The sequence below is a fragment of the Pelmatolapia mariae genome, linkage group LG4, assembly GCF_036321145.2.
Source record: "Pelmatolapia mariae isolate MD_Pm_ZW linkage group LG4, Pm_UMD_F_2, whole genome shotgun sequence".
Lineage (NCBI taxonomy): Eukaryota > Metazoa > Chordata > Actinopteri > Cichliformes > Cichlidae > Pelmatolapia > Pelmatolapia mariae.
This window is the reverse complement of record NC_086230.1, coordinates 21,603,832-21,630,237: the sequence shown is the minus strand read 5'-3', so window position 1 is coordinate 21,630,237 and position 26,406 is coordinate 21,603,832. Positions and strand designations below refer to the sequence as shown.

The window sequence follows — 26,406 nt, the reverse complement described above, 5'->3', positions numbered from 1 at the left end:
GTCTTGTGTTTCAATATTGTTACAAGGTGGCTACGGCTTATTTCCTAATGTGTGCTTATGGAGACGAGGGATTTGTGCACTCATTTAATTCTCAACCAATTTTCTAAGGATACAAAATGTTAAATTAAAATCCAATTTACTTTAAACTGTTTTAATTAGTCGGAAGTTATAGTAGCTTAACACAAATTAACACAAAATAACTGTCATAGCAAATCATAAATAAGAGACAAGTTTAACTTATGTCATAAATAATGAAGTAATGTAAAGTAGTGAAGGGATACAACCTCATCTTATGTGCTGTTTTAGTGCAGGGTGTGGTTAAATGCCCATGACCAGGCTTGTTCTTTTTTTGTGTTGCGGTTTTAAATGTGACCACAAGGTGGAGCCATAATCACATACCTAACTACATCTGCTCAGTCAGGCATGCGATTATCAGCTATCAGCTGCTGTGTTTCAGCGTTCAGTCTAAGTTTTGACAAAGTGAGACTCCATTTTTGTTTCTGTCCTTGTTCTTCTATAACAGTACATGCACTGCAGCGCTTCACTTCTGAAAATATATTTTAATGTGCAAACAAAAACAAAAACAAAAAGAAAGAAATGAGACAGACAGCATATCCATATTCCAGTTTTGTTCTGAGTTTAATCACTGAAACGAATGAAGCTCTCCTCTTCCTTTTCGTTTCAGCTGTGTCCCTGAATGTCCTTTGGGCGGTCTCAACTGCTCCACGACAGAACAAAACCACAGTGTGACCATTTCAGAAGTCTTCAATTTCACTCTTCAGAAATTCATCACCGTCTACGAGCTGAGGTTACGCAGGAGACCAAAGGATATGCATGTTGGTTTTCAATAGAGCAGCTAAACAAACAGGGGTTCTTTTTTTTTTTCTTCTTTATGTGGCATTACTTTGTGATTGGTTAGGGCCCTGGTCTTTTTTTTTTTTTTCCTTTCTTTTTTTTTTTTAAATACAAGTTTAATCCGTCAATTTTTTTTAATACACACAATCAGTGACCACAAAACCCTGACACGTATGTGTGTTATCTAAAGTCTGAGTTGACAAACAATTTAATAGAACACTAGGTTTGCAGAGGCAAGACATACTGTAAGCCAAACTGGTCTACACCATCCACAGTTGCCATGGAGAAGATTAATACTGATGGATGCAGAGCCAGACTGCGGTCGCACAGGGCCCATATATGTGCAATGTGTTTAATCCACTATAAATCTCAAACAGCCTTCCCACCCAAAAGTACAGAAAAAAAAATCATGACGGGCAACAGGCCTCGAGCCATTACTAAGGGCAATTTTTCACATATAAGATCATGAGAGCCCAATCGCATGCAGTGCTGTTAAAAGGGCTTCTTTTTTTTCCTTTGCACAGAAACATTCAAGGTGTTCAACTCGAAGAGAACACATCAGCCTCACATATTACAGGACCTGATCTGTAGTTTTGTGTATTGAATCTTCTTGTCATACAGTACAAAAACCCAAAGCTCACATTCAACATACACACTTTCTAAACAGCAAAAGGTGAGCCAATTAATCATCACCATCATTATACCAACAATTCCACAAGAATGAAAGTATAATACGTCAAAACAAAAAAAGAAATTTCCAGTACCAGGACAGCAAGAAACATATATGAATGTACTGAAAATAACAATTAAAAAAATAAAAGACACTGAAAACAAGTAAACAAAAATTCAACGAGTCGCTAAAAAAATAAGATATTCCCTGCCCTCAGCCAGACTTTAAAAAACAAAAATGAAACAATCAACACAGTAAATAATGAAACATGAGAACACTCAGGTCCAAATCTGTTTAGTTTCCATGGCAGCGCTTCCCCAGCTACTGGCAAAGGCAGCGTCTCCAAGCTCTCCCATTATTTCTTTGCCCATAAAAAATAGATGTATACTAGATTCATACAGTATTTCATAACTAAATTCACAAATGATAAGAATCATAACCATAAGTTTAAAAATGTCCTTGCAAAGTTCATAATACGCTGATTTATATATTTAATTTTTTTTCCTTTTTTTTCCCTTTTTTTTGCATTCAGTCCTTTATGCATATGACAACATACTGTCCTCCATCATCACTAAGTTAAATGCTTGGTCAGCTGAAATAAGAGCACCATGGGAGAGAGATGGAGAGTGTGTGGGAGGTGGAGAGGGACAGAGGGTGTGGGGGTGGGGTGTGGGGTCAGAATACTGTGAGAAAAAAAAATCCAGATATGCCCAATCGGCGTGACAGTCGGTCACGCTCAGACTCTGCCCCTGCAGCAGGAAGGGGAAGGGAGAGAGAGCGGCGGGGTGTGGAGCCTCTTCCCTCTGCCCAAGCCTGGAACTGGCGGCGCCTGACCCTTCCTCCTCCTCCTCCTCTCCTCTTTATTCAGTTTTGTCAAGTAGATGCCAAGAAGTAGCTCAGTGCTTGTTTTGTTTTCTTTTGAAAGTATGTGTGATTTTACACGTCTTTTTTTGTTTGTTTGTTTGTTTGTTTGTTTTCATCCTCAAGAACTGGAGGAGCAGACTGGTAGTCAGAAAGTTTCAGGTAGCTTTGTGTGTTTCATCCTGTCGCCAGTCACGTGACTGTCTCATTTAAAAGCAAGTGGTTCTTCATGGTCATTGGTCACAAAGACTACTCATACTCAAGGAACTGTTTATGGTAGAATAAGAGATACCTAGAAAGAAAAGAGAAAACAAAATGAATTACAGTATCACACTGTATCAGACTGTGTAACACTAATGTTGTGTTTTGACTTTTACCCTTCACTATCGAGTACATCCTTAATGCTAGCCTTGGTGATTATGGCATCATCACATTTGAACCACTGATCCTTGTGCTGGCGGATAAAGCTGGTGTAGTGGCCACTCTCTAATGTGCCTTGGTGGTTGACCACAGCAAACAAGGAATACCTGAAAATAAAAAAAGAAAAGAAATGGAAAAACTGAGTTTTTATGCAAGAATATCCCATCATCCCGCCAGTAAATGAGCTCTTTCGGTTCAAAACCCAGCACCATTAAACTTTAAGGTCATTTTTCACACTATAGAGATATTAAGGAAAAAACATTTTCACTGTGTCCTCTTGCTTTACCCACAAGCTGTCAGTTTTATCGACACAGTATATTCCCAATAAATGTCCTGGAAAATTAAAGCTGTTGTAGCTGCAATGGATGAAGAAAACTAAGCAGCTTTTAATAGGCTTCAAATTGATTTAATTAGGGGAAGTCACAGCCGGATGGTTTGGGTCATTAGCATGTGCTACTGTGTAAGAGATGAAATTTCTTCTTTGATGTCAGACAGCAACAAATGCTGAGAATTTAGTGATAACTATCAGCTCACTGTATATACATATCCCAAGATACTCACTTATTGTCATTGTTTAATACATCAACCGACTGTTGATACTGCCCGTTCATTCTGCTCTCTTTACTGTAAAAGACAAAGAAGACAGTTAATGTTTGAGGCAAGTATAAACTTCCTCAAAATTCCACTAGGTGGCAGAATACTACAATCAATGAAAGCATGTTGGTTCTCTGCCTGTAACACTAGTGATATTTCAGTCTATGAGCGGAGCTGAATGGATGCAACATTCAGGGGTGGGGCAAGACTGCTGCTGCATGCTCTAGTGACATCAGTGTATATTACTAGGGAGCATTTACACAAAGCATGTCATAAAATGTAATAAATGAATTGGGAAGGTGAAGGATATACAAGGAAAAGTATTTTTTCACATTTGGATCTTAGCTGCCAAATATTTACTATAAAATATATGAAAAGAAAAGCTGAGGGCCTCATAAGTAGTAAAAATGAAACATGTAGACTTCAGTGATCATCTTACCTGGACGCCATGAAGGGCGTCATGTCCAGCTCTAGGGGGAAGGAAACATACGTGGTAATCTTCCTCCGTAGTTTAGCAGAGTGCTCAAACCGCTGGAGAGGGCCAGAGAGGGTTGATGAGAAGGGAGACGGGAAAAGGAGAAGGGGCAAGAGAGAGAGGTGGGGGGTGGGGAAACCAATACTATATGTTTAGAATTAACAGGCATCATTTTTACACAAAAAAACAAAACAAAACAAAAAAAACAAACAAAAAAAAAACATGAGTGAAATGTATGTTTTCCACCCTGGCTGTCAAATATTTCCATATTTGTAATGAGATAACAAGTGAGGCTGATATCTATCTAAGACAACATTATTGCAGCCTACAAATACATTATAGGTCTCCAGTATTGCAATAAATAAAACATGAAGATAATGGAGCACCATATGAGTCATTAAAAATCATAGATGTCCTGAGACACTGCACAAAGGTGCAACACTGTAGGAGGCAACAACAGCTAAATTGAATTATGAACACACCTACGCACATGTACCAGCCAGCTAAGGCACTGCATAATGTGAACCTTGCTGACATCAGATGAAAGGCTGCATACACACAGAGCAAAATGAATCATATATTAATGCCACTGCAATATAGAACAAGTACAGATAATTGAACAGCAGAATGCATTGCCATGAAGGCGGAAAGGGGGGAAAGTTCACGTCAAGATCAAATGCATTTGTTTTCCCTCTGGCCTGCAGTGCAGTCTCTAACTAAAGGAAACACGGAGCTAGTCAACCTTATAGCTTGGCATTAATGTTTACATCCTGTCACGAGCGAGGGCAGGATCAAGATTCCCCTCTGTGCACCAAAAAAGCTAAAAAAATGGGTAGCATGATGGAAAGAAAAGTAGTCCCTACATAAAACTGCTCAAATTGCTCCTCATGTTTTTAGGGGATGAGACCTTAGCATTATAAGGAAATGCTTATTAGCTCAATTACATATAAAAGCATGCAGGAATCTCATCAACACATGCACACATTTGATTTTAAGGGTGAACTTTCCTTTTAAGTCACACAGCTCTTTTTACTATTTCGGAGTGGTGACAAAATTAGACGTGCGAATGTTAGATCCTCAGATTAGCCTTAAATAATCAAACTGTCAGACAGTGACAGACAATGTAACGAGTGATAATTGGCAGCGCATGGGTGACTCACTTTGAGATGGAAACATGCTACGATGGGAAGCTTCTTCATTGTCAGCTGTTTGGTGGACTCCTGGTAACTATGGCAACCACCACATTTTATTTTGGCACTGCTTCCTAGATGCTCAGGTCGCGTAAACCTGCAGAGTGAAGAATGCAATAAAGAGAGAGGGGAGAGATGACGTGTTAAAACGTGCAGCCAGAAAATGGATATGGAACGGAGGCATGAAACGCAAGAAGCAGGAAGAAAGATTTCTGCGTGGAGTGTTTCTGGTTGTGTTAGATGTCCTCTGAATGTGGAGCACACTAAGCTGTTCTCAGTATCAGTGGAAGAACATGAAGGTCTGCATAATATGCCTGCTTGCACGGTTTTGCTGCAGCACATACGCATGTCAGTTTGCCTAACGCAAAAGCCCATGTGGTGTCGTCAACGCCTTTATCACCATGGCAATAACATCAACCAGTTCTGTAGCTTTAAGAGGCTTGCTGCAGCAACTAGAGATGTGTGAGAAGCTGCAGTAAAAAAAAAAAAAGTCAGCAGGAGAGGAGGTGAGAAAAAGAGAGGGGGAGGATGAGACAAATATGAGTGGTAGAGAGTGAGGGCAAACGGGAAAAGAATGAAATAAGATAAGGAGAAGAGGAAAACAAATTGAAAAAATGAAGAGGCAGCAGAGGAGATATGAGAGGTCACACTCCCTCTGTCAACCTGGTGATGGGAGAAGATGAGATTCAAGGATAACACGGCAGTTGTGCCTGAATAGAAACTATATGCGACCCCCTGTACATGTGCAGGGGTGGGGTGAATGTTTGACTGCTGCTGAAAAGACGCAGGTGGACTGATAAAAGCTTATTTCCTTTTAAAATATTATAAATTGATTTAATTCTATCCAACACTGATTAAAAACTATCAGTGTTACTGTCTATCAGCGCAGATTAATATGCCTACTAGCAGCCCGATAAACATGTAGCATCCAACCTGAGAAGGGTTTTGGTTTGCTTTTGCTTTTTGTTTATGTATTTTACATCACACTCACTGACACATCCACAAGTATTTTTAAAATCAAGAAAAAATTTTCTTCTTTGACTCTCAAAAAGAGAAAAAATGCCCACAGAAACATTTATTAAAAAACAAAACACAAAACAAACAAACCTTCATTTACATAAAAATGTGAAAAAAAAACACTTTTAAAATGCAAAATGCCTGCAAAATCAGCAGGTGACAGTATAACTCTAATTCCAGCACCATGCTGCCAGTTGGCCCTGCCGCTGCCACTATAATCCATAATATCAGTTTTCCATGTCTAGACATAAACAGGGAGTATCTGCACCTTAGATGGAGTTTTCCAGCAGGCCTTTTTTCAGTGACTTTAAGCAGTTTTTCAAAATGTTAAAGTGTTGCATTAAAAAAACAAAACAAAAGAAAGCACTCCTGGGGAACCTGGACTGAGCCTTATGAATCAATGAATGAATGAATATATACCTGCGCAAGCAGTCTGTGAGCGTGGTGGATCCTGACAGGTGACTTTCGCCATTAACTGTGCTTCCATCCCCTCCAGGGCTGAGGGGCCAAAAAGGCGTGGATGAGCCAGGAAGGTCCAGACTGATGTCCCAGAAAGGGTCTATCGTTGTGGAAACCCCACTACAGGGGAAAAAAAGAAGAAGAAGAAGGGAGTTCAATTATAATGTTTAACTATTAGTGTGTGGCTTTGTGTAGTTTGGTGTCACTTGGCAGGATGATGACATAGATGGTAACGAGTAAGATTAAACTCCCACAGCCCCCTTGAGATTCTGATCATGTCTTTGTTTAAGGCTGATGGAAGACTGAATGTGTGCATGTGAATAATATCCACACAGTTGTTCCGGGTTCATCTGCAATTCAATGATGTGTTACGTCAAAGAAAATGGCTTTGCGTAAAGAATTTGTATTATTACAGCCCAATAAGCGTGATGGACTGCAGCCCGGGCAAAACAGAGGCCTCAAGTGCAAAATGCGTAGAGTATACATAAATATATATGCACGGGGGTGGGCTGCCAAACATTATCAATGTTGGTTAGATGAGTCATGGTTTTGCAATACCCAGAGCAACCAGTGGGTGGCTAGCAAGGCAAGCAGACATGCATTTATGGCAATAGGAGATCAGCTCTGCAGTAATTTGACACCAGTATGGCACTACTTTAGTTTGAAAGCCTTTGCTGATGCATTTTATTGCTTAAGAGCTTACCCATTATATTCAAAAAGTGATTTTAATGATTATGAAGGGGCGTGATTTACTGCCACAGTGATGTACTGTCATGAGCAGCTCTGCATCAGCAGTCTCTACTTTCACAGTGGAGGCAGGTAATGTCACAGTAAGCTGGGCTGGGTTTGCCTGCAAGTCTGGGTGAGGTGCTTTCCAGTTCAGTGCAGCGTGCTAGTGTTAATGTGACAGGACAGCTCTAGGGGGAAGCAGGCAATGCTTGGGTTGCGCTGCTGTCTAGACAACCTCCATTAAAGCAGCTCTGCAGGGACTGGGTCTTTGAATAAGAGCGCAAAAACCAATGGTTCCCCCACTACTAGAAGATGACAGGAATATGTGGAGGATGCATGGATGAGTAAATGTTGGAGGGAAAAAAAAGACAGAAGGCGTGATGCTGCTTCAACATGAATGCTTAGTGAACATCTCGAGTGGGACTGTCTTTCAGCAGTCCCTTTCCATTGCATCATGACGGGGATTTTATCTGAATCCATGCACACACACACACACACACACACACACACACACACACACACACACACACACACACACACACACACACACACACACACACACACACACACACACTTACTGGCAAACTTGACAAGTAACATCTGATTGCAGGCCCCCGGTGAAGATTTGGTCAATGATGCAGTTACAGTGGTTTGGATTGTTGGCTTTCTTGCCATTGTCGTCTGTTGACCAGAGAGAGGAGACAATATGAACACACATGACTACACACTGCCCACCTCTTTAGCACATTTAAAAGCTTCACAGTGCCTCGCTCCCACTTCACAGCTCTTTATTCTCTCTAGCCAATCAGGGTAAGCCTTTCCGTTGTGGCTATGACTGAGTCAACCTGTCATTGCACTGCAGCAGGGCCTATTGACATTCCTTACACTACTTGCTTGCTGTCCCTTTGGTACATTGTAAGTCTCCTTCAGTATGTTTCCAGTGAAGTAAGGCACTGTTGTCTGTCGGTAGATTTTAGGTATAATTCGATATGCCAGATCAGAGACAGTAGGTGGCTCTGTCTCCTAACACTCCCCTCAATCTCAGCCGACACTGTTTTTACCTGCGTTTACTCATTTAAGTCAAACTGGAATTTCAAACTAAAGTATTTATGGGCCACAAACTCAATAAATAAATAAACCCATTAAACTAATTGTGTTTAAGGACGACTTACTGATAGTGTCTCCTTTGCAGTGCCTATGCAGTACATCCAATGCTGCAATGAGGAACTCATGGGCATCTTGCTGCTCGTAGCCTGCGAGGTGGCGTGCATGAGTCCACACCAGGTGCAGCAGCCGGAATGGAATGTGGGGCGAACGGTGGCCCGAGTAGAACTGGGAGAAGAGATGAAAGATGGGACAGGTGGGTGGAGGGTGAAGAAGAAAGGTGGTTAGCCTATTTTTCCAGGTGTTACTAGGTGTGTTATTTTATCCACTTCATTCCAGTCTCTTTTGGCTCTTTTGTAAGCACTTCATTCTACAGGTCTTGCCAGATATAAATGAATTCTAACAAATGTTACAAAACAGAAACAGCTCTGAAGACAGCAAATCCACAGAGAGGGAAAGTGTAACACACAACACAGGCAAGTCAAAGCGGATGGGTGGGGGAAAAACGGGGAGAGTGTGCAGCAAAAATATCCATCTGTTATGTGCTGGAGATCTCTAGCTTGCTGTTGAAATTGGACTGAGAATTCAGGGCAGGTCAGGATGGACAAGCAAGTGACAAAGCAAGTACTGGCAGGGTGCAAAAACAGTGCAACGAAGTTTCAACAAGAGCTCATTAACGCCAGAGAAGGATCTCACATCTCGACGTGCGGATAATGCGCGCACGTCGCTTTATACTCCTCAGTTTTCTCTGAAGTCTGATTGAGCGGTGAAAGAAAAAAAAATGCTGAGCTGACGTCTCTTTTTGAATCTTACAGACTCTTCTCCTTTTTGGCAGTCTGAAGGTGGCTGACAAACGAATTACGCGACAACACAAAGACAAGAATAGGGGAGAGGAAGAGGAGAGAGTCGCTGATCAAAGCAGGCCGCACCTCCCCTTTTCAATCAAAAAAAGCTGCCTGAGATCACGCAGGTGCCTACAGAGCCACAAGATGACTTTTGATGAAGATACAGAGGGGAGCTGGATGTAACCTATGAAACAAGGCTTAGGCACCAAAAAAAAGACTGCTCATGTGCCAGGGACTGTTTAAATGTAAAATCCTGAATTTCATGTCTCAAAGACACTTCATGTGAAATACAACTGAACAGTTCAGCTAACTGAGACAGGACAGACATGTCTGTGTGTGTTGCGGAGGTGGGGGGCTGATGACTCAACTCGTTATATATTATAACACCACTTGCCAACTGTGTGCCCATATACACTGCAAATGAGAGGATGTAAGAAGGAAGTGAGACAGTGTGGGAGCAGAGCAGGCAGTCATTACGTAAGACTCTGGGTTGATGAGTTTATTAGACGTAAAATGCCTATTTTCTGTTGCATGAAGAAAAAACAGTTAAGACTTTTTAAGGGCTACGTAATTTAAATCTGGCTGATCAGATTCAATAAAGGTGTATAATTACTGCATTCTGCTCATCCATTTGTATGTTGCACTTCCTTTCAGGAAGGATTTCTTCCCTTGTCTCTGCCTCCCTCTTTGGACTTGACAAAAGAGCACAAGAGTGACTCAGCCTTTTATGGCAGAGAAAACATTCTGTATTGCATGGTTGTTAAAAATCTCTAAAATTATAGTTGTGTACACCAAAAAAAAAGATGATTAAAAACTAAACATTCACAAACCCATTTTCTTTGTGCCATTTACCAAACCTATCTAACAAGTTTGCACATTTCGACTGTGCATCGTACCTCCTGAAAGAGCTGCGACATCTCACACACCAGACAGGAGTTTGATTGCATCTCGCACTTGTGTCTGTCGGAGAGAAAGAAGTCTCGTAGCAGTGGTGTGTGTGTCAGAGCCTGAACGATGCAGTTCATGAAGCACGTGTTGCCCAGATTTATTAGCCCTCGTAAACCTGTGGAACAAAAAGGGAATAAAAGAAGAGGGAGAACATCATGACTTTGAAGGTTAAACACAACAGTGACTCCAATTCACACTGGTGGCGATGAAGAAATTTTTAAATCATATGTATCTTTGGACTACAGTGAACTTCCTTGTTCAAAAACATTTTAACTAAGTAATTTAGTACATAAACTATTTACAAGTCTTTTTCTTTTTTCCAATGCTCTCTCATTTTAAAGTCTAGGCTTTCTCTCAACTTAGTCAGACAGTTATCCCAAACCCAATTCAGCAATGTTTTAGCCGTTAGCTTTGGGTTATCATCATGCTAAAAGGTGTATTACTCACTATTCATCACTCACTGAGTTGCAATGGGTTTCCCTGGGCCTGTTATTAAGAACTAATCCCATAGTATCATACTGCTACTACCATGCTCTAATATGGGGGTGTGACCAGAAGATGAGCAGTGCTTCATGTTCACTAAGAGCTCTTTCCAGAAAGTAAAATATTTATCTCAGAGTCCTTTAAATGGCATTTGGTAAACTCTGTGAGCTGTCATGTGTCTTTTACTGTGAGCGATGGTTATCCCTACAAAGGACTTTAGAAGATGACACGCATCACAATTCTATGCTACTGGGAATACTCGTTGCTGAGCTGTGGCTCGACATAATTTTAATCACAGAGCTCTGAAGAGTTAATTGGATGTCACGCTTTTTGTACTGGCATGTAGTGTAAATTGTGAAACAAATGCACCTTGTAAGAATATAGTCAAGTAAAAGGTTTGAACACTTTTTTACATTTAATAAATTGAGTTACATTTGGTTTTTAACTCTAGATTGATATATAAAAGGCTGGTTGATTTATTTAAACATAATGAAGTTATGCACAAAAGCCACCAATGCTTTGTGATCCATTTTTGTTTGGCTGAAAAGTTAATATGGTGTTGGGTCAGGTATGCCAGCAACACTGTGTGCAACTTGGATGTGTTCCCAAAGCTTTGAATGAATTCATTTAGAGTGAGAAATGATGGCCAGAAGAACAGGTGAGACACAGCTAGATCTTGGGTCTAATCCAACTGACCAAGGTTTGGTTCTTGATAAGAGTGCTCAGTGAGCGCCTAAACAATTTAGACTGGTCATGGTGGGCACACACACATAAAGACACCAGTTCCACTGCCCAGTCAGGTTGACCAAACAAATTGTTTGAAGGTATAAAGAGAGTGAAGGCTGGTGGGAGACAGGGCGTAAAAAGGGTAAATTACTACATGTACAAAATTAGAGACACAATGGAAACAACAGGAGGGGTAAAAGCATGGCAAGAGATAACTCCGAAAAAGGAACAAAGAGAAAACAAGTTCTGGGTAGAGATAGACACATATTCTGATGTAGTGTGCATATATCTGGGAGGGAACACTGTGTCCTGCCTCTCCCAGTCCACTGCCTGCGGGGCTGCCCAGTCTGGTTGACCTTGAGTATTACACCTAAATGCATGAGTGACTTCAAGCACACTTGCGCACACACACACGTACACAAACACACAAAGAGCCATGGAGAAAACCCACAGCAATCACAACTGCGATGAGAAGAAAAGCTGTGCAGATTAAGACGTGCAGAATAAACAGTGCAATCCTTTGCCCACCTATGGTGCAGTTTGTAGTGATTTTCCTCCGCTTTGGATTGTGTCGTAATAACTCTAGCTCCCTCTTGGTCGGCTCCCATGTCGTGTACTTCTCCCCTATGCCTGTGGACAAATGTGACGGCGCAGAGATTACCAGGCTGCTTTAGTTTAAAAAAGAGAAAAGAAAGAAAACTGTATTAATGAAAACAGAATGCTATACCTTGCAATTTCCATGCTTTCCTCTGTTCCTCTTTGGCGATCTGCTCCATGTCTTTGTCATAAATGTAGTCTTGACACACAAAACAATATATTCCACCATATAATAGGTCTATTGCTGTAGGAAGGAAAGGAGGGGGAAAGAGAGTGAGTAATAGATTGCAATCAAATTATAAGTAGAATTTTTTTGTACAGTAATTAACATGGGGGGGTTTAAAATGATTATTTTGCTGTCTAAAACCACTGATAAAACCAAGTGTTACCATCTTATTGCTTCCACTAGAAAAATGACAGATGTGAGGCAGGCAGTGATGGAAAAGGTGTATTTGTCTACCACCCCCACTTGTGCTTCCCATTAACACAACCCAACTTCTTCCATTTTCAAACTCCACAGCAACAATATTTCAGCTCTGTTGCTGTGACAACCTATTTTTAGATTAACTGGACATCTTTCTGTTTTTGGCGCTACTCACAATAAGAAGGTGAGCTAATGCATCATGTAGAAAAACCAACCGGTGTATATGTGCTGCTCAGTGTTTTGCAAGGGCGTGAAATAAGAAAAGACAGTAAAATATATATAGAAATAGGATGCTCCACTGCATACAACAGCACCCAGTTAATGAAGAAAAATTAGAATAATACAAGTGGCAGAGAGAGGAGGAAGACAAGGTCCTGCATAAGGCATGAGAAGCATTTCAGCACTCGTGCTAAAATGAGTAAAGCATAAGAGCAAAACAATAAGAGGATGAAGAGGTGGGGAAATGAGGTTGATAGAAAAAAAGCAGACAAAGAAGGCATGAGCAAAGTGTGTGAGTGAGCCTGCTAAGAACAGGAAGTGAAAATGATGGGTACAGAGCACTGAGAAGGGAGCTTGACATCTAGCAGTGGAGCAGACAAGGGAGTTTGGATTAATTTGATTAGAGGTAGAGAGGAACAGAGTTCCAGTGTCAGGGAGGCACCTGTGGAAAGCTCAACGCTAATTAAGACCGTATCCCCGCACACGGGACGGAGTGTGTGTGTGTGTTGTGTGTGTCTGTGTGTGTGTGACCAAACTGCTGAAATGGATTAAATCAATTAAAGCCATTAAGATGTGTACAAAACTGTTCTATTGTCTCTGTTGTTTCCACATTTAATTGTGCTCATCAGGGTGATGTCAAAATCTTGCTCTTTAATACCTTTGTCTTATTTAGCATAATTGGTATGTAATGTTGAAGCTACTCTTTTTGGTAGCACAAGATTAGCAAAAGTCTACCATTCCCTTGCTGAAGAAGACTCTGCCAGTTTAAATGTGACTGGGACTAGGCACTCCCACAGGAACTGTAATGCAATGCAGTGAGAGTAAGGTTTGGCTCCTTGGCTGCTCAGAGGTAGTTGAGATCAGCATCTATTTTGCCACTGGTCTTGACAATAATTTAAATATAACCAACTAGGGTCTTAGAGTGCGTGAGAGTGAGCAGCTTACCTAGATTGTGTCTCTTGTTTTTTGCGTGTTCGTGGATGTGTTTCTTCGTAAAACAGCCAAAAAAGACGCAGTAGAGACAAGAGTGGAGTCGGTTCAGGTGGGCGCCACACATGTGACAGATACACGACTTGGCCTGGGGAGAAGGACCCAAGGGATTACGGGGGTTGGGAGAGAACAGGGGACAAAAGGAATTAAGATCAGGGCAGGAAAGGACAAGTCCATATTTTTGAGAAAATCCTCTGCAGCAGGACAGAGCTTCGAGGCGTAGTAAAAGTATAAAGAGCAGAAAAATAAAGTTCTATCTTAAAGTCGGTCAGACAAACAATTCTGAGGACACAAAGCTTGAATGAACCTGACAGGAGGACAGACTAAAGACTGCTGGGCCTGCTGACAAATCAAACGCAGCGACAAATTAATTTCACAGTGAATCTTTCTGTATTAAACATGTGCAAGCCATAAAGGGTGTTGATGCTTGACAGGCACACCAGAGGATGCAAACAATGTGCGGGTAACTCACTAACAGCAATAGGTGTGTTGCCAGTGATTTCATTCATAACGGCATAACTGGCAAACATGCAAAAACCTCTTCCTTAAAGGAATCAATGTAGAATAATAAGCAGCAACTATAAAGCTAAAATGCTAAAGAGCATGAGTGACACAGAGGATAAAGGACCTGTTCCATGAACACAATGTGTAGAACTATAGTCCTGAATAACGTGATCAGCAATAGAGTAGGACAGAACTGCTTGACATGCAGGTCAAGCATTTAAAAAGGGTGAAAGGTCAACATGAAACTACTATAAATAAATATATAAATACAGTATTATTGATCTAATTAAAATCAGAGCTTTGCCTGATTTTTGTTTGTTTGTTTTTTAGGAATCTAAAGGACACTACAGCAGAAAGTTGTCAGCATGCCTGTTTGAAAGGGAGAAATTGAATAAGGAAGGGAGGAGAAAGAAAGCAATCTAATCAAAGCCTTTCAGGGTGCAGACCTGATGCAATGAGTCACCCGCTTAGAGGGGAGATAGCACAAAAAGAGCTGTGAAGTAGGTGAAGATACAGAAAATAAAAGGAAAAAGTACTGACCGGACAGCTTTCGGTTTTACACTTTTAGGCACAGTGTGTGAAACTAACCTCACCCTCTACTTTTTAACTAATGCTACTGCACATAAACTCAGCGGTCCCACGTTATGTTGTCTGCCTACTGTTAACTTTGAATTGGGATTCAAAAGCGTAACCTGAGACACTCTGAAAAACATTAACCATCATTGTCCCATAGAAATAAAAAAATGTTTAAAAAGAGGTCCAGTCAGTTTTGCCTTCTTCTTCCTGGACAAACCACAGGAAGATACAATACAATAAAATGGTATTATTACAAAATTTTCAAAGATACCACTAATAATGCAATCCCTAAAATAACTAACTACAATTGTAAATATGTTCTGTAGTGAAACTTTGTTCCCATGACAAAGAACTGGGCAAAGAAGTGGGAAGTTGAATTGGGCTTCTACGGGCACATTAGTTTCAGGTCTGTGTAGAGGTTTTGTGTTTCAAGAAACTAACATTATAGCTGCAAGTAACAACACCGTTCAGCAAGGCACAGTTGCTAAAATCTCATCTCGCCGCTTGGTATGGCTATGCATTTTGTTTCCAGTGGCCCCTAAAGGTGAAATGCAACATTTTTATGCTTCCTTAAAAATTAACTTTCTGTCATGTGATATTTGGACAGAAAGTATATTTAGACCTCACTTCCTGAGACAAATACCTAAAAAAAATCCTTACAACTCCTGCAAATGGTGATTTGAAGCTCAATGTTCGAGACAACTGGACAAAACAAAAAATTCACAATCACCAATATTGTGAAAACACCTCAAGCTGAATTAGCCACAAGCCCACAAATTCAGCAAGTCACTTTCAAAAGCCAAACGCCCCTAGAGACAGTCTGCTCTATTTACATTATATATTTCCTTTAGGCATTATTATTAGATGCAGCATACATTTTCAGTACAATAAACTTTCCTTTTTGCTTATTGTTAGCTTATAGTTAATGGTAGATCAGGTGCCTCTGAACCAATAGTTATGCTGCTACAGTCTCAGATAAAGCATCTTCTCTAGCACATCCAAAAGTTTTTCAGTGGGGCTGAGGTCTGTATTCTAATGGCTAACCCATGTGTCAAAATGACTCATGCTATGTGGACCCCTCTTTCACAGGCTGAGCCCGATGAATCTTAGCATTGTCATCACAAAATAAGCTCAGGGAAGAAAAAAATTTAAATGATGGAAAAACCTGGTTATTCAATATATTCAGGTAGTCATCTGACCTATTTTCTTGTTGAACCTAGCCCTCCATTCTAATGAAAGGCTCTTTCTTACTTTAAAGTATACCTGGGAATGGGGGGAAAAAAAAATAACCCTGATGATACAATGAATGGTTTATTCACTGTAGCATTATCAAATGTGTAACGTGTTTTTTTTTTTGTTTTTTTTTTTTTTTTTTAAATGGCAAATGAATTACCTGAGTCACCTTCTTCTCCTTCTCCAACACTGATTAGTTACCTTCTATTCACCTTAATCTGGCTTAATAAATACCATCATGACTAGTTATAAAGTAGTGATGGCTTGGTCAATTTAGAGAAAAAAAATCAGTTTGGACTACATACACAATAATTTATATAAAAAATATTGCTATTGGGTGGCAGTGTAATGATTCTCCCACCTATAGCACATATCCAGATTTAATACTTGATACCCAATACAGCTCTATTTCTATCATTTCTCTTGTCAGCTACTTGCAACAGAATTTTAACAACAGAAGTTAACACAACTATTTGATATGTTAACAATAACAGAAATGCCGCTGTTAACTGTACTTGAGGCATTATGTTTTTTAGCAGGAAAAAAAAAACAGCTGGACTGAGACCTGAATCCCCGCAGGGATGATTTATCAGTGGGAGTGGGCAGAAATGGTCACAAATTGTGTAGAAGCCAGTGGTTGCAGGATAAAAATACCATTCCTGTGCAAAGATCCACTGTCAGAAGAGAAAAGAATTCAAAATTCACTTATCTGATTTGCAACAAAATATGCTAGTCAGGGTGTGATACCTCAAATGGGGACAGTACCATGCAATGACACAGAGGTAGCCAGCAGAACTCCCAGTGCGGTCTATGTTTTGGATAAGCATTAGTAGGCATGGGCTAGATTGTGATGACATTGCAGAGGAGGGGATATTCAGGGTTGCAGGCACTAAGCTCTGTTTTTATTCAAATTGGTCTGTGAGGCAGCCAGCTTTGAATGGGCAGAAGAGGCAGCACCAAAGAAAAGCTCTATGAGCTTGGTGAGTGAATAAGGAAATGAACTAATTACGTCACTTAAGACTAACATCTACAACAAACTCTAAATCTTTAAGGTCGAGTGTAAAACATATAAAAGGTAAAATGGGAGACAGTAGTGGTAGAACGGATAGAGTGAAGAAGCAGTTCTGTTTTTAGAGTATAAATTAAGCCCTAAATACACCAGTAAGAAAAGCTACTCACTGTACTTAATATTAAAAACATGTTTTTAACTGCCTGTCCAAACCCATCCCACCAGCAGTGATGTTAATCCCAATTTCTCCACTGCACCATAGCACCAAAAACAAGCAACCCTGCTAATGCCACGCCTTACCCTACTCCTCACCCTCCCCTACCTCAATACATCTGTATTGGGCAGAAAATCTATCCCTGTTCTCTGCCTCTTACAATAGTTCACAGGCTGTCTACTCCTCAGTGTCAGCAGTCCTGCATCTCTGTCTGCGCCTGGAGCTTTTAATGTTCTATTAGATCAGCTATTGATCAGCCGCTGGCTCAGATGACTGGAACAAGTGTCGGGCAGGTAGCAAGCTCATGTTCGTGCTGCGCTAGGCTGCATCTCCCACCTGGGATGCACACTCTTTGAGGACGGTTAGGCTGTGCTCTGAGTGAAGGGAAATGATGCGCAAAGTTGCTGATTCATAGAAGAGCAGATTCAGAAAGCCACCGATTTAAATGACTATACCTCCAATCTATTATTAGCATGGGCAAAAGAGGGCATAACGCTTTGTGGAGTCCACTGATGCTGTGTGGGGCTGCTAGCAAAAAATGACCATGATGGAATAAATATGAATCCTCCAGTGTTCTAGATCTAACTTCACAAAAGTGCCATCAATACGTCACACTTACTCCAAGCATTAAGGGTAATGCATTCAGTTATTTAAACGTAGCCAGTAATGTGATGAGCTGTAACTGAGGAGGAGAGAGAATGATGACAACAATTATGATGTGGACAAAGGTCTGGCTCAACGGAGAACCTTCTTGCTGCTGTAAAGAGAGGAGCAAGGAGGGGAGGGGCAACAAAGTCAATACAGACTAGAGAGCAAAGCTATATGAGAACAGTGACTCACCATGCTGCCTAGCACTCATAAGCCCATGCATGCTTTTCAACACACACACATACATTAACCGTAACTGACATTAACAGTGCATACTATAAATACGCCTGAAAACACACACAGCAAACACAGACATTGTTAGACATTTGCTGTGGTACTTGGACACAAGTGTGCACATATACCGAGTCTTCTTTGACTCTATATTTAACAGGAACAAGTCAACAAGAGACTATGGAAGGAAAGTGATGGTGATGCTCCAGAACCGCACTGCTTCTGACTGACCTCATGGGGCTGTTGCCTGACACTGTCTTGGCAGAATGATGCTGTAACCCCCCACCCCCACTATTTTCACATAACAATGCCTGGCCCACAACATGCACTTTCAATAAGCTGCCCTAGAGATACAAAACATGAATCTATACGTTTTCACGTCAGCTCATTGCATGGTCTGTTGAAAGTGATATGAATGCTGTGTAGTCTTGGCTTGAGAATGTATTCCCACCTCATACATATGAATTTTAACTTGTAGGAGACATAGGGGATTGTTAGAGTGTGTAGTTTAGCCTCATACTGTCACATATAGTGGTATAACGACACAAAGCTAAACCCTAAGCCCCTAGTGTACAGAGTCTACGTTTCCCAGGAAAACGAAAAAGACAGACACACTAACACAGACACACACACACACACATCTGAATAAACAGTGTATGAAGGAGAACTCCATACTGGGGATTTGTGCAGATTTTGTAGGCCTGCTGAACACGTGACAATCTACATAGTGAATATGTGAAAGTAATTAAGATCACTGAGTAAGGGAGTGACAGTCTGCATTCTCTATTCTTTTACTCTTTTATTTAAGACATTAAATGATGTGGGAGAAAACAGGCAGCAGAATGCAGCAGTGAAAGATGAAATATGGTATTTAATTAGTAATGCTGTATTCAGAGATCGTCTTCTGGAATATGCATATACTTGGAAACCAGCCATACTCCCTTTAAAGGTCATTGTGAATCAATGCAAAAAGCTCCACCACACAAGAGCACAAAGCCAACTTTAATTCAATTCACCTCTTAAAAACAACAATAATTTATGAACAAGTTTGTTAAGCTGCACAGATGTTTAACTGGCCAAGCTAACAAATTGCTATATGGTTATTGCAGCCATCAGATGCCCACAGTCTGCTCTACCAAAATAAGACAACTATTTATTTAATCAGAAATTGAAGAGCAGCTTGTTTTGAATGGCACCCTTGGACTAATCATCAAATTGCGTGTTTTTCCCTTCAGCACCAATAAGCCATAACCATCACTTGCGAGAAAAATCTATAAGCACCACTGAACAGAGCCACAATGGAGCTATTGCAATATAGCTTCCTTAAAACTGATATTACAGAGCAGACCCAAGTAATTGTCATCCAAGTGTCTGATGCTATTGTCTTTCTCACAAGGAGAGAGAATGTTTTGTAGACATAATGTCAATCCCAAGAAAAGCTGTCACTTCAGTGAAAGGTTTTAACTATAGGGAATAACCGAGTGTCTACAAAAAAGAGATTGATTGCCTCTTGGTTCTGGTCAGCCGCTGGAGAGTGACTGACAGCTCATTAGCCAGATGGTGGTACTAAGGGAGGGCTGGACAGCAGCCTCATTGGCTGGCTCATGCCACGAACAGCATGCTTTGTGGCAGTGATGCCTTTCCAAAGCCTGCTGGACAGTCAAATGAGAAGTGTAGTTGAAGGGAGGGCAATGAAAAGAAACAGTCTGTGGGAGAGGAAGAGGGAATCAGTCAAAGGGGAATGAGACCAATGAAATTGCAAACTCATGCTCTTTTTCCACTTACACAGACTCCCATATCTGAATATTCGGGTGTAAGGATCAATGAGGGCATTGCAAAAGATAATACCACAACAGAAAAGCTTTTGTTTTGTAAACACCGTTTTTCTTTCTTTTCTTTTTTTTTAAATGTTCCTCTCCATTGTTTATCTAAGAGTAAACCTTCATGCAAAATCCTACCCATACGCTTAACCAACACTTTATATATGTGGCTATTATTTGTAAATTTTGTACCTACTTACTTAAAATTGCTTCCAAGTGGAAGATTGTTAACGTTTGTCCTTTGGTATGTCTTACCAGAAAAGAAAAAACCCAGCATAGTATAAAATGCACCCAGAGGTACAGTACAAAGAAGTTCACAGAGTATGTTACAGTTCCCTCAGGACACAGAGTATTTATGAGGCAAGACTTTCTATGACTAAAAAACTGGGAGGCAAACAGCATGTGAAAGGGGCACCACAAGGTGACACACCAGGTCCATGATTACTCTGGGAGGGGTTTACAGACCATTTGTTTAGTCTGACTCACTGAGCCATAGCCATGGTGCTTGACAGACCGAAACCCACATAAGAAGAAACCAAGGAGTGACAGAGAGCATACAGACATGGAAAAAACAGGCCTGGACAGGGGCCCAGAAACCAAAATCTGACATCACCAAAGCCACAGAGTGTTGCCTGCAAGCCAATCGGATGAGAGGAAAATAAATAAATAAATAACTAACAGAAAAATAGACCATTTGATTATGCATTTCCCAGGATCCACAAAATCAAATTAATTCAGATAAAGATATAAATAGAAAAATAATAATTCAACCCATGTTTTATTTAATTCTAATAAATACAGAACTCAGCATAAGTCTTGAGTAACCCAACCATTTCTTTGTTCCACTTCCAAGTAGCCAGATTTTCTTCTAATTTTTAAAGTAGTTTTGAAAAACATTTCTTCCCAAGGTTTTTCAGTCCTTATACCTGACCTGACCAAGAAATGTGATATATATTTTTTGTGTGTTTGATTGTTAAACCACTTCACACTGACCTATGTATCACTCAAGTATAAGAAGGCACCCGACTCAAGGGATAAATCAGTGATCTAACTACACATAACAATACAACCCTGCAAAGAAACAGCTTTAAATTGTATAAAATAACATTTTTACACCAACAAGATGATTCCTAAAAGAAAACTATTAGCCAGAAGATTTGGCATATATTGTCATGGTGTGCAATGTGTCCTTAAAAATGTAAGAAGTGACAACTGAAGCTTGAAAAAAAGAAGTGACATCTACTGTTCACTGAAGCCTCATCAGAAATGGTCTCAGTGGAAGAGTGACTGTCAAGAAGCCATTCTTAAGGAAGGGAAACTGGAAGAAAAAGCTGGGGTATGCCAAACTACAAAAGAAATCGACTGAAAAATCAGTAGTAACAGGGCATGTGGGATAATATTTTAAAATGTATAATTTTTTGGTTCAGGCTGTGTGGAAGAACAAAGATGATGATACAAAATACTGACCTTCAACCTATTGAGAATTGTACAAATTCTATTTGTGCTTTATATACACTATATTTCCAGGCATGTATGTAGATGTTTTTTTAAAAAAATAGCTGCACCTAAAGAAATGAGGAGGAGCTGAAGATTTCTGTACAGTACTGCACACCAATAAAGTTAAATAAAATATGAATAATCAAAAGAGTATTTGAAACAAACTTAATAGGCTAGACTTAAGAAGAACCATGGCTGAGCAAGGTTTAGAAATAAAATAAAGTCAAGGTAAAGCAGGAAGCAGGGGCGTGGGCGCAGAAGAGGAAAAAAGCGTGATAAGAAGAGACTGTAGGAATAGATCCTGGTGCTAGAAACGTATGCTGATGAGTCAAGGAGCAGGCCTGTGATGCGATGGAGGCAGATCTGACAAAGAGATCTCCTCATAGCACAGAAATCAGGCGCTCTCTGGGATGGGCCGTGCCTCAGTGATTTTGTGCATGTGTGCATGCCAACTGAAAGAAGAGGAGGGAGAGACGGGCGTCGTAATTGTGTCAAGCCTTGAAAATATATCCATTTTCTGAAATTTCCAGCAGCATCTAGCAAATGATTTATTTCTCATCTTCTCTCATCAAAAGCAGAAAAGCACAAAGGGGGGTTTGCACTTATGGGAAAGGTAGAGGAAGGCTGGGGGGCAGGGGGGTATGGTTTCTCAGATCATATATGATTTATCAAAACTAGAAAATACAAGTTCAGTACTGTCAGCTCTCTAATCATTACTCTTTAATCTAAGTAACACCACAATCTTCAAAGTAGTTATGGCTGCAAAAATTCTGCCAACCCCACCCCACTCTGCTTTCATCTTACCCCGTTTCCACTCAACCTAGGGTAATAGCTGTTGTTTAACTGTATTGCACAGACCCTCACTGTGGAGTAGTCCAGTAAACGAAATAAGAGTTCATCGTCCTGGATTAAGCAATGTCAAGATAAATAAGTATGAATAGAGGCATTACCACTCACAACCATGACCATTCACAAACTATAAATTTTGAATACGACTGAAATAGATTAGCCTCAATCAAATGACACAAAAGCCGCTCTGACACCCTTCTGTCAAAGTCCACTTAAATGGAAATCTGGCAATTACAATGGCAATTAAGAGAAATAAAATGTCAGGAAACAGCAGAGAAAAGGTCCCACACGGCATACCCATTTTAATCACACACAGAATTTAAAGCACACTAGCTTAGCATATCAAAAACAGAAGGGATTTGAAAGACAGAAGGGAAAGCAAACCAAAGCAATGGTCTTTCCTTTCCAATCCTGTGGCTACCCAGTATGGCTGATGAAGATCTTTCCACTAACCAGCATCTAGGTTCTTGTTCAGGGCTAAATACAATGAACCACAGACTTATTCATCTGGAATAAATCCACCCCGAAGACAAACAACACTGTATACTTGTTTATTCTTCCCATTTCATTTCATGGGGCATCTTCAAAACGCCCCTTTATTTGTATTTAATTGTTTTCTCAATGGACCGTTTGTGTCCCAATTACGAAATGATTTAGAGGCCATTTGTGATTGTGCAGCGAAGACGGTTGCTACATTTTTAGAACAAAATGACACCAGGCTTCAGGCGTGACGGAGTCTACAAAAAATAACAACATTAAACATGGAGTTTATGGTTAATATTTCGACTGTGTGTCAGTAGCAGATTGCAGAGCATTACACAGCAGATAAGAGTACTTGTCATTCCAGATGAATGGGGAATTTGCTCTAGAACCAAAATGCAAAAAATAAATAATCCTAAGGTCCTCAAAATGAAACATACAGGATCCCAGGCCACACTGGGTCACCATATCTTTCCTGCAGTGTCCTATTCCTGATGTTCTCTCTGCCATGTTTTACCAGTGAAGGTTTGTACATTCAGGACAGGCGACAGCGTAAATGCATCACCTGGGAATTGATATTGGCTTAAGGTAGGAAGAGTGACAGCTTACAGGAAGGCTGCTGAGGACAGTCCCTTCTAAAAGAAGATGGGAAAATGCAATACAAGATTATAAGGCACTTCTAAAACCAAAACCACACTCTCATCTTTCCAGAAGGTGCCTCTTAATTTACAGGGCTTCCCACCAGTGTAAGATGAATATTCAAAAGGAACTGCGCGGATAAGCTTTTATCTAGTGAATGAATATGACATTCACAACATCCTTCAGTGTCAGTGTCATCTAATCAAACCATTTTGATGCAATAAGTATTCAACATAAAGTCATACTGGTATCTAATGATCTTAAGAACAAACACAAAGTGGTCTCACCTTATGAAGACATTACTTTTGTACCACTGAACCAGCACAGTAGTGCTCTGCATGTTACATTAATTCGAAGCTAAACAGGCTCAGTGACAAGTTGTAAGGCACAAATATATCAACTAAGTAAAATGCAGAAACTGTAACTTCTCTTTTCTACCTGCTTTCAGTCGTATGTAAACATACTATTTCAATATAATAAATAGTCATATGCTCGATGACGGAAATATAACAAGGTATAGCAAGCAAGAAACATGGATAAAGCCTGTATGACTCTAAGGCTACAGGCGTATTGTGATAATTTGACATGATAGAGAATCTAGAGGGGATACATTATAATGAAAAACTGAACTGATAAAGCACATGGAAATGTGGAGCACAGAGCATGAATTAAAATGCAATCCAGTCTGGAACTGAAAATGTTAAACTGTACAGAAACCTGCTCATCACTACTTTCAATGCAAAACAGTCATCTATCCTTGAGCACTTAACATCTAGCAGGATTGGGCCTGGAGGACTGTTATTTATGCAGCATACTACCAAGCACAGATGGTGCAGGATTGATGGAAAAAATAGGAAAAGAAACATCACTATACCTCTGATAAACTGCTGTTGTGTTTGTCTCTACATTGCAGACACATGGAAAGATTTATTAGACGTACGTTTTATGTGAAAAGCGGTGCTTGCTGCTGATTCAGAGACTCTGGAAGATATTATCTTGCAAAAAAGATGGTTGTGTGGAGCTGACAGGAATGTTGCTGAGACAGAGAGCGCTGCAAAACAGATACGGAAAGATTCATCCCAAACGTATAGGACAAACCAGATTAGCCACCACTAAACACAACAACAGGAGTTTAGCCATAACACTGTACATCACTGAGAAGTGAGCAACACCTATGACAAGTCATACTTTTATGACGGACTTGAGCTGCTGTTAAGCGCTTTCTTGTCTGTAGTGTGCCAAAGAAACCAAACAGGTTTTTAAAATAAATTGTAGCAGTGCCCCCCATTAAATTTTCAGATGCTCTCTCACAGTTTTGTTTTATAATTCTGTCGTCTTGGGTGGGTGAAAAAAGAATTAAGACAGACAGGGTGAGCGCTGTGCTCAAGTTAAAGCATGTCATTCCAACACTGTATAAGCAAAAAAGGGTCACTGACCATTTAGCACTATTTGCTCTAACATACCCGCAATGTAACTGAGCCATGCTTTTGGCTGTTCTACTCATGGTCCACCCTCCCCAACAGGCAATATTCCTGGCTGTAACAGTGCATCACAAACGATACAAGGATGGGGCCGATTCCTCCTGCTACATTGGTTTACATCCAATATTCTGTCCACTAGATCAAGAGGCACTGAAGCGGGTGGGTGAGCGGGAGGAAAGAAAGCAAGCCAGCTCTTATTCATCTGAACTACCTGCATTATGTCAGTGAAGATGAGGAGAGGGGGGAAAAGCATCAACTCACCAGCTCGGCCCATCCTGCATCACTGTGAAGTACCTATTTTATCACAACGACATAAATATGCATCACAACATGCAGGTGAAGCATAGATGGCTTATAAGCAAGCAACAATCAAACTGTTGCTAATGCAAGGTGAAAACAAAGCCAAGCTAGACAATGTGAAAACAGTGGCTCAAAACCAAACAAAAGAGGAAAGAAAAAGAAGAAAGGGAGTGAAAGGGTGGGAATATAACAGAAACTGCAGCACGGTCAAGTGATGACATCAGTGTAGAGAGATACTCGTAGCTGTGTAGGCCAAGCAGGTGTGGGATGAGCCCAAAAAGAAACTGGGAATAAAGCAATCAGCGGAAGCCCCTGAAAGCGACATGGCCAGGGTAGAGAAGAGAGCAAAAGAAAAAACAAGAAACACGCACACAAAAAAACAATGACCTAGGAAGCCCAAGAGAAACCCGCTAATAACGTGAGGACTCAGTGTGTTCGTGCGAAGACACAATAGGTCCCAATTGGTGTGGTTACTGTTAACCCGTGGCCACAACTCCAAAAAAAAGGAAAGAAAAAATCCAAGTTTAGACATCCAGCAAACCGCTCAGCTAATAGCCGATTTGCTCGAATTATCATTGTTTCACTTAATAAAGACAATTTCAGCGTTTCAGTTAATTCTGCTAAGGATCCTACAGTATCCGCAGTTCACCAGGCAGAGTCCTGCTAGCTAACTTACCGGTGGCTAAGCATAGTACTGGCAACATTTGCTGCTGTAAGAGTACTTTCATTAAGACCGTAATTATTTTGTGATTGTGCTTCGTGTGGGACACCATTTGCACTCCAGTTCTTTGTCTGTCTGTGCCACATTAAAAATTATTTCACTTCTGTTTGTGAGGCTAGCGTTGCAGTTCCTGTGTTTTTTTGTTTTTTGTTTTTTTACCTTGCGTCTCCTGGTCTCAGCAGTACCACTCCAAACAAAGCATTGGTATATGACTCGAAGATTTTGTTTCCAATTATCCACCTTATAACCGTTCACATGGGAGCACCCGGCCGGACTCATGACAGACAAAACATTCAGTATGGGTTTTTAGGTGACAATGAAAAGTCTCCTGGATTATTCACTTAGCTAGGCTAGCTAGCACGAACTGTCTGTCCAGAAATGGTTTCCGTTTGGAAATGGGACAATCGATGTAGTATCCAAAAATGCTCCTCGGGCATCTGACAAACACGGTCTTTGATTAACTAGGTCTAAATCTTTTCATGTAGTCATCAAACAGAATTATCACTTCACTAAAATTCTGTTCCCCTTGCTGTTTTGACAGTTGGCTTTTCGTTTAGCTCCACTTCCACTCTCACGATTAGTTAGCTTTCTTTCTCTA

The 26,406-nt window shown here is 40.5% G+C and overlaps 1 protein-coding gene across 3 annotated transcripts; it reads right to left on the bottom strand.

Annotated features, from left to right (window-relative positions):
- Positions 1 to 545: 545 nt before the first annotated feature.
- Positions 546 to 26,406, bottom strand: LOC134626251 (ubiquitin carboxyl-terminal hydrolase 22-like). Of its 3 annotated transcripts, XM_063471887.1 has the most exons (14): positions 25,968 to 26,406; positions 25,049 to 25,081; positions 13,562 to 13,694; positions 12,104 to 12,217; positions 11,905 to 12,006; positions 10,116 to 10,282; positions 8,443 to 8,602; positions 7,849 to 7,951; positions 6,503 to 6,661; positions 5,036 to 5,162; positions 3,840 to 3,931; positions 3,368 to 3,430; positions 2,764 to 2,913; positions 546 to 2,678 (listed from the first exon to the last, which is right to left on the bottom strand). In XM_063471887.1, the coding sequence occupies exons 1-14, from the start codon at positions 26,085 to 26,087 to the stop codon at positions 2,636 to 2,638; spliced, it is 1,566 nt and encodes a 521-aa protein (XP_063327957.1). In that variant the 5' UTR covers positions 26,088 to 26,406; the 3' UTR covers positions 546 to 2,635. The 3 variants fall into 3 exon arrangements, with proteins under 3 accessions (XP_063327957.1, XP_063327958.1, XP_063327960.1); XM_063471888.1 differs by lacking the exon at positions 25,049 to 25,081; XM_063471890.2 differs by lacking the exons at positions 25,049 to 25,081; positions 25,968 to 26,406 and adding an exon at positions 24,247 to 24,356.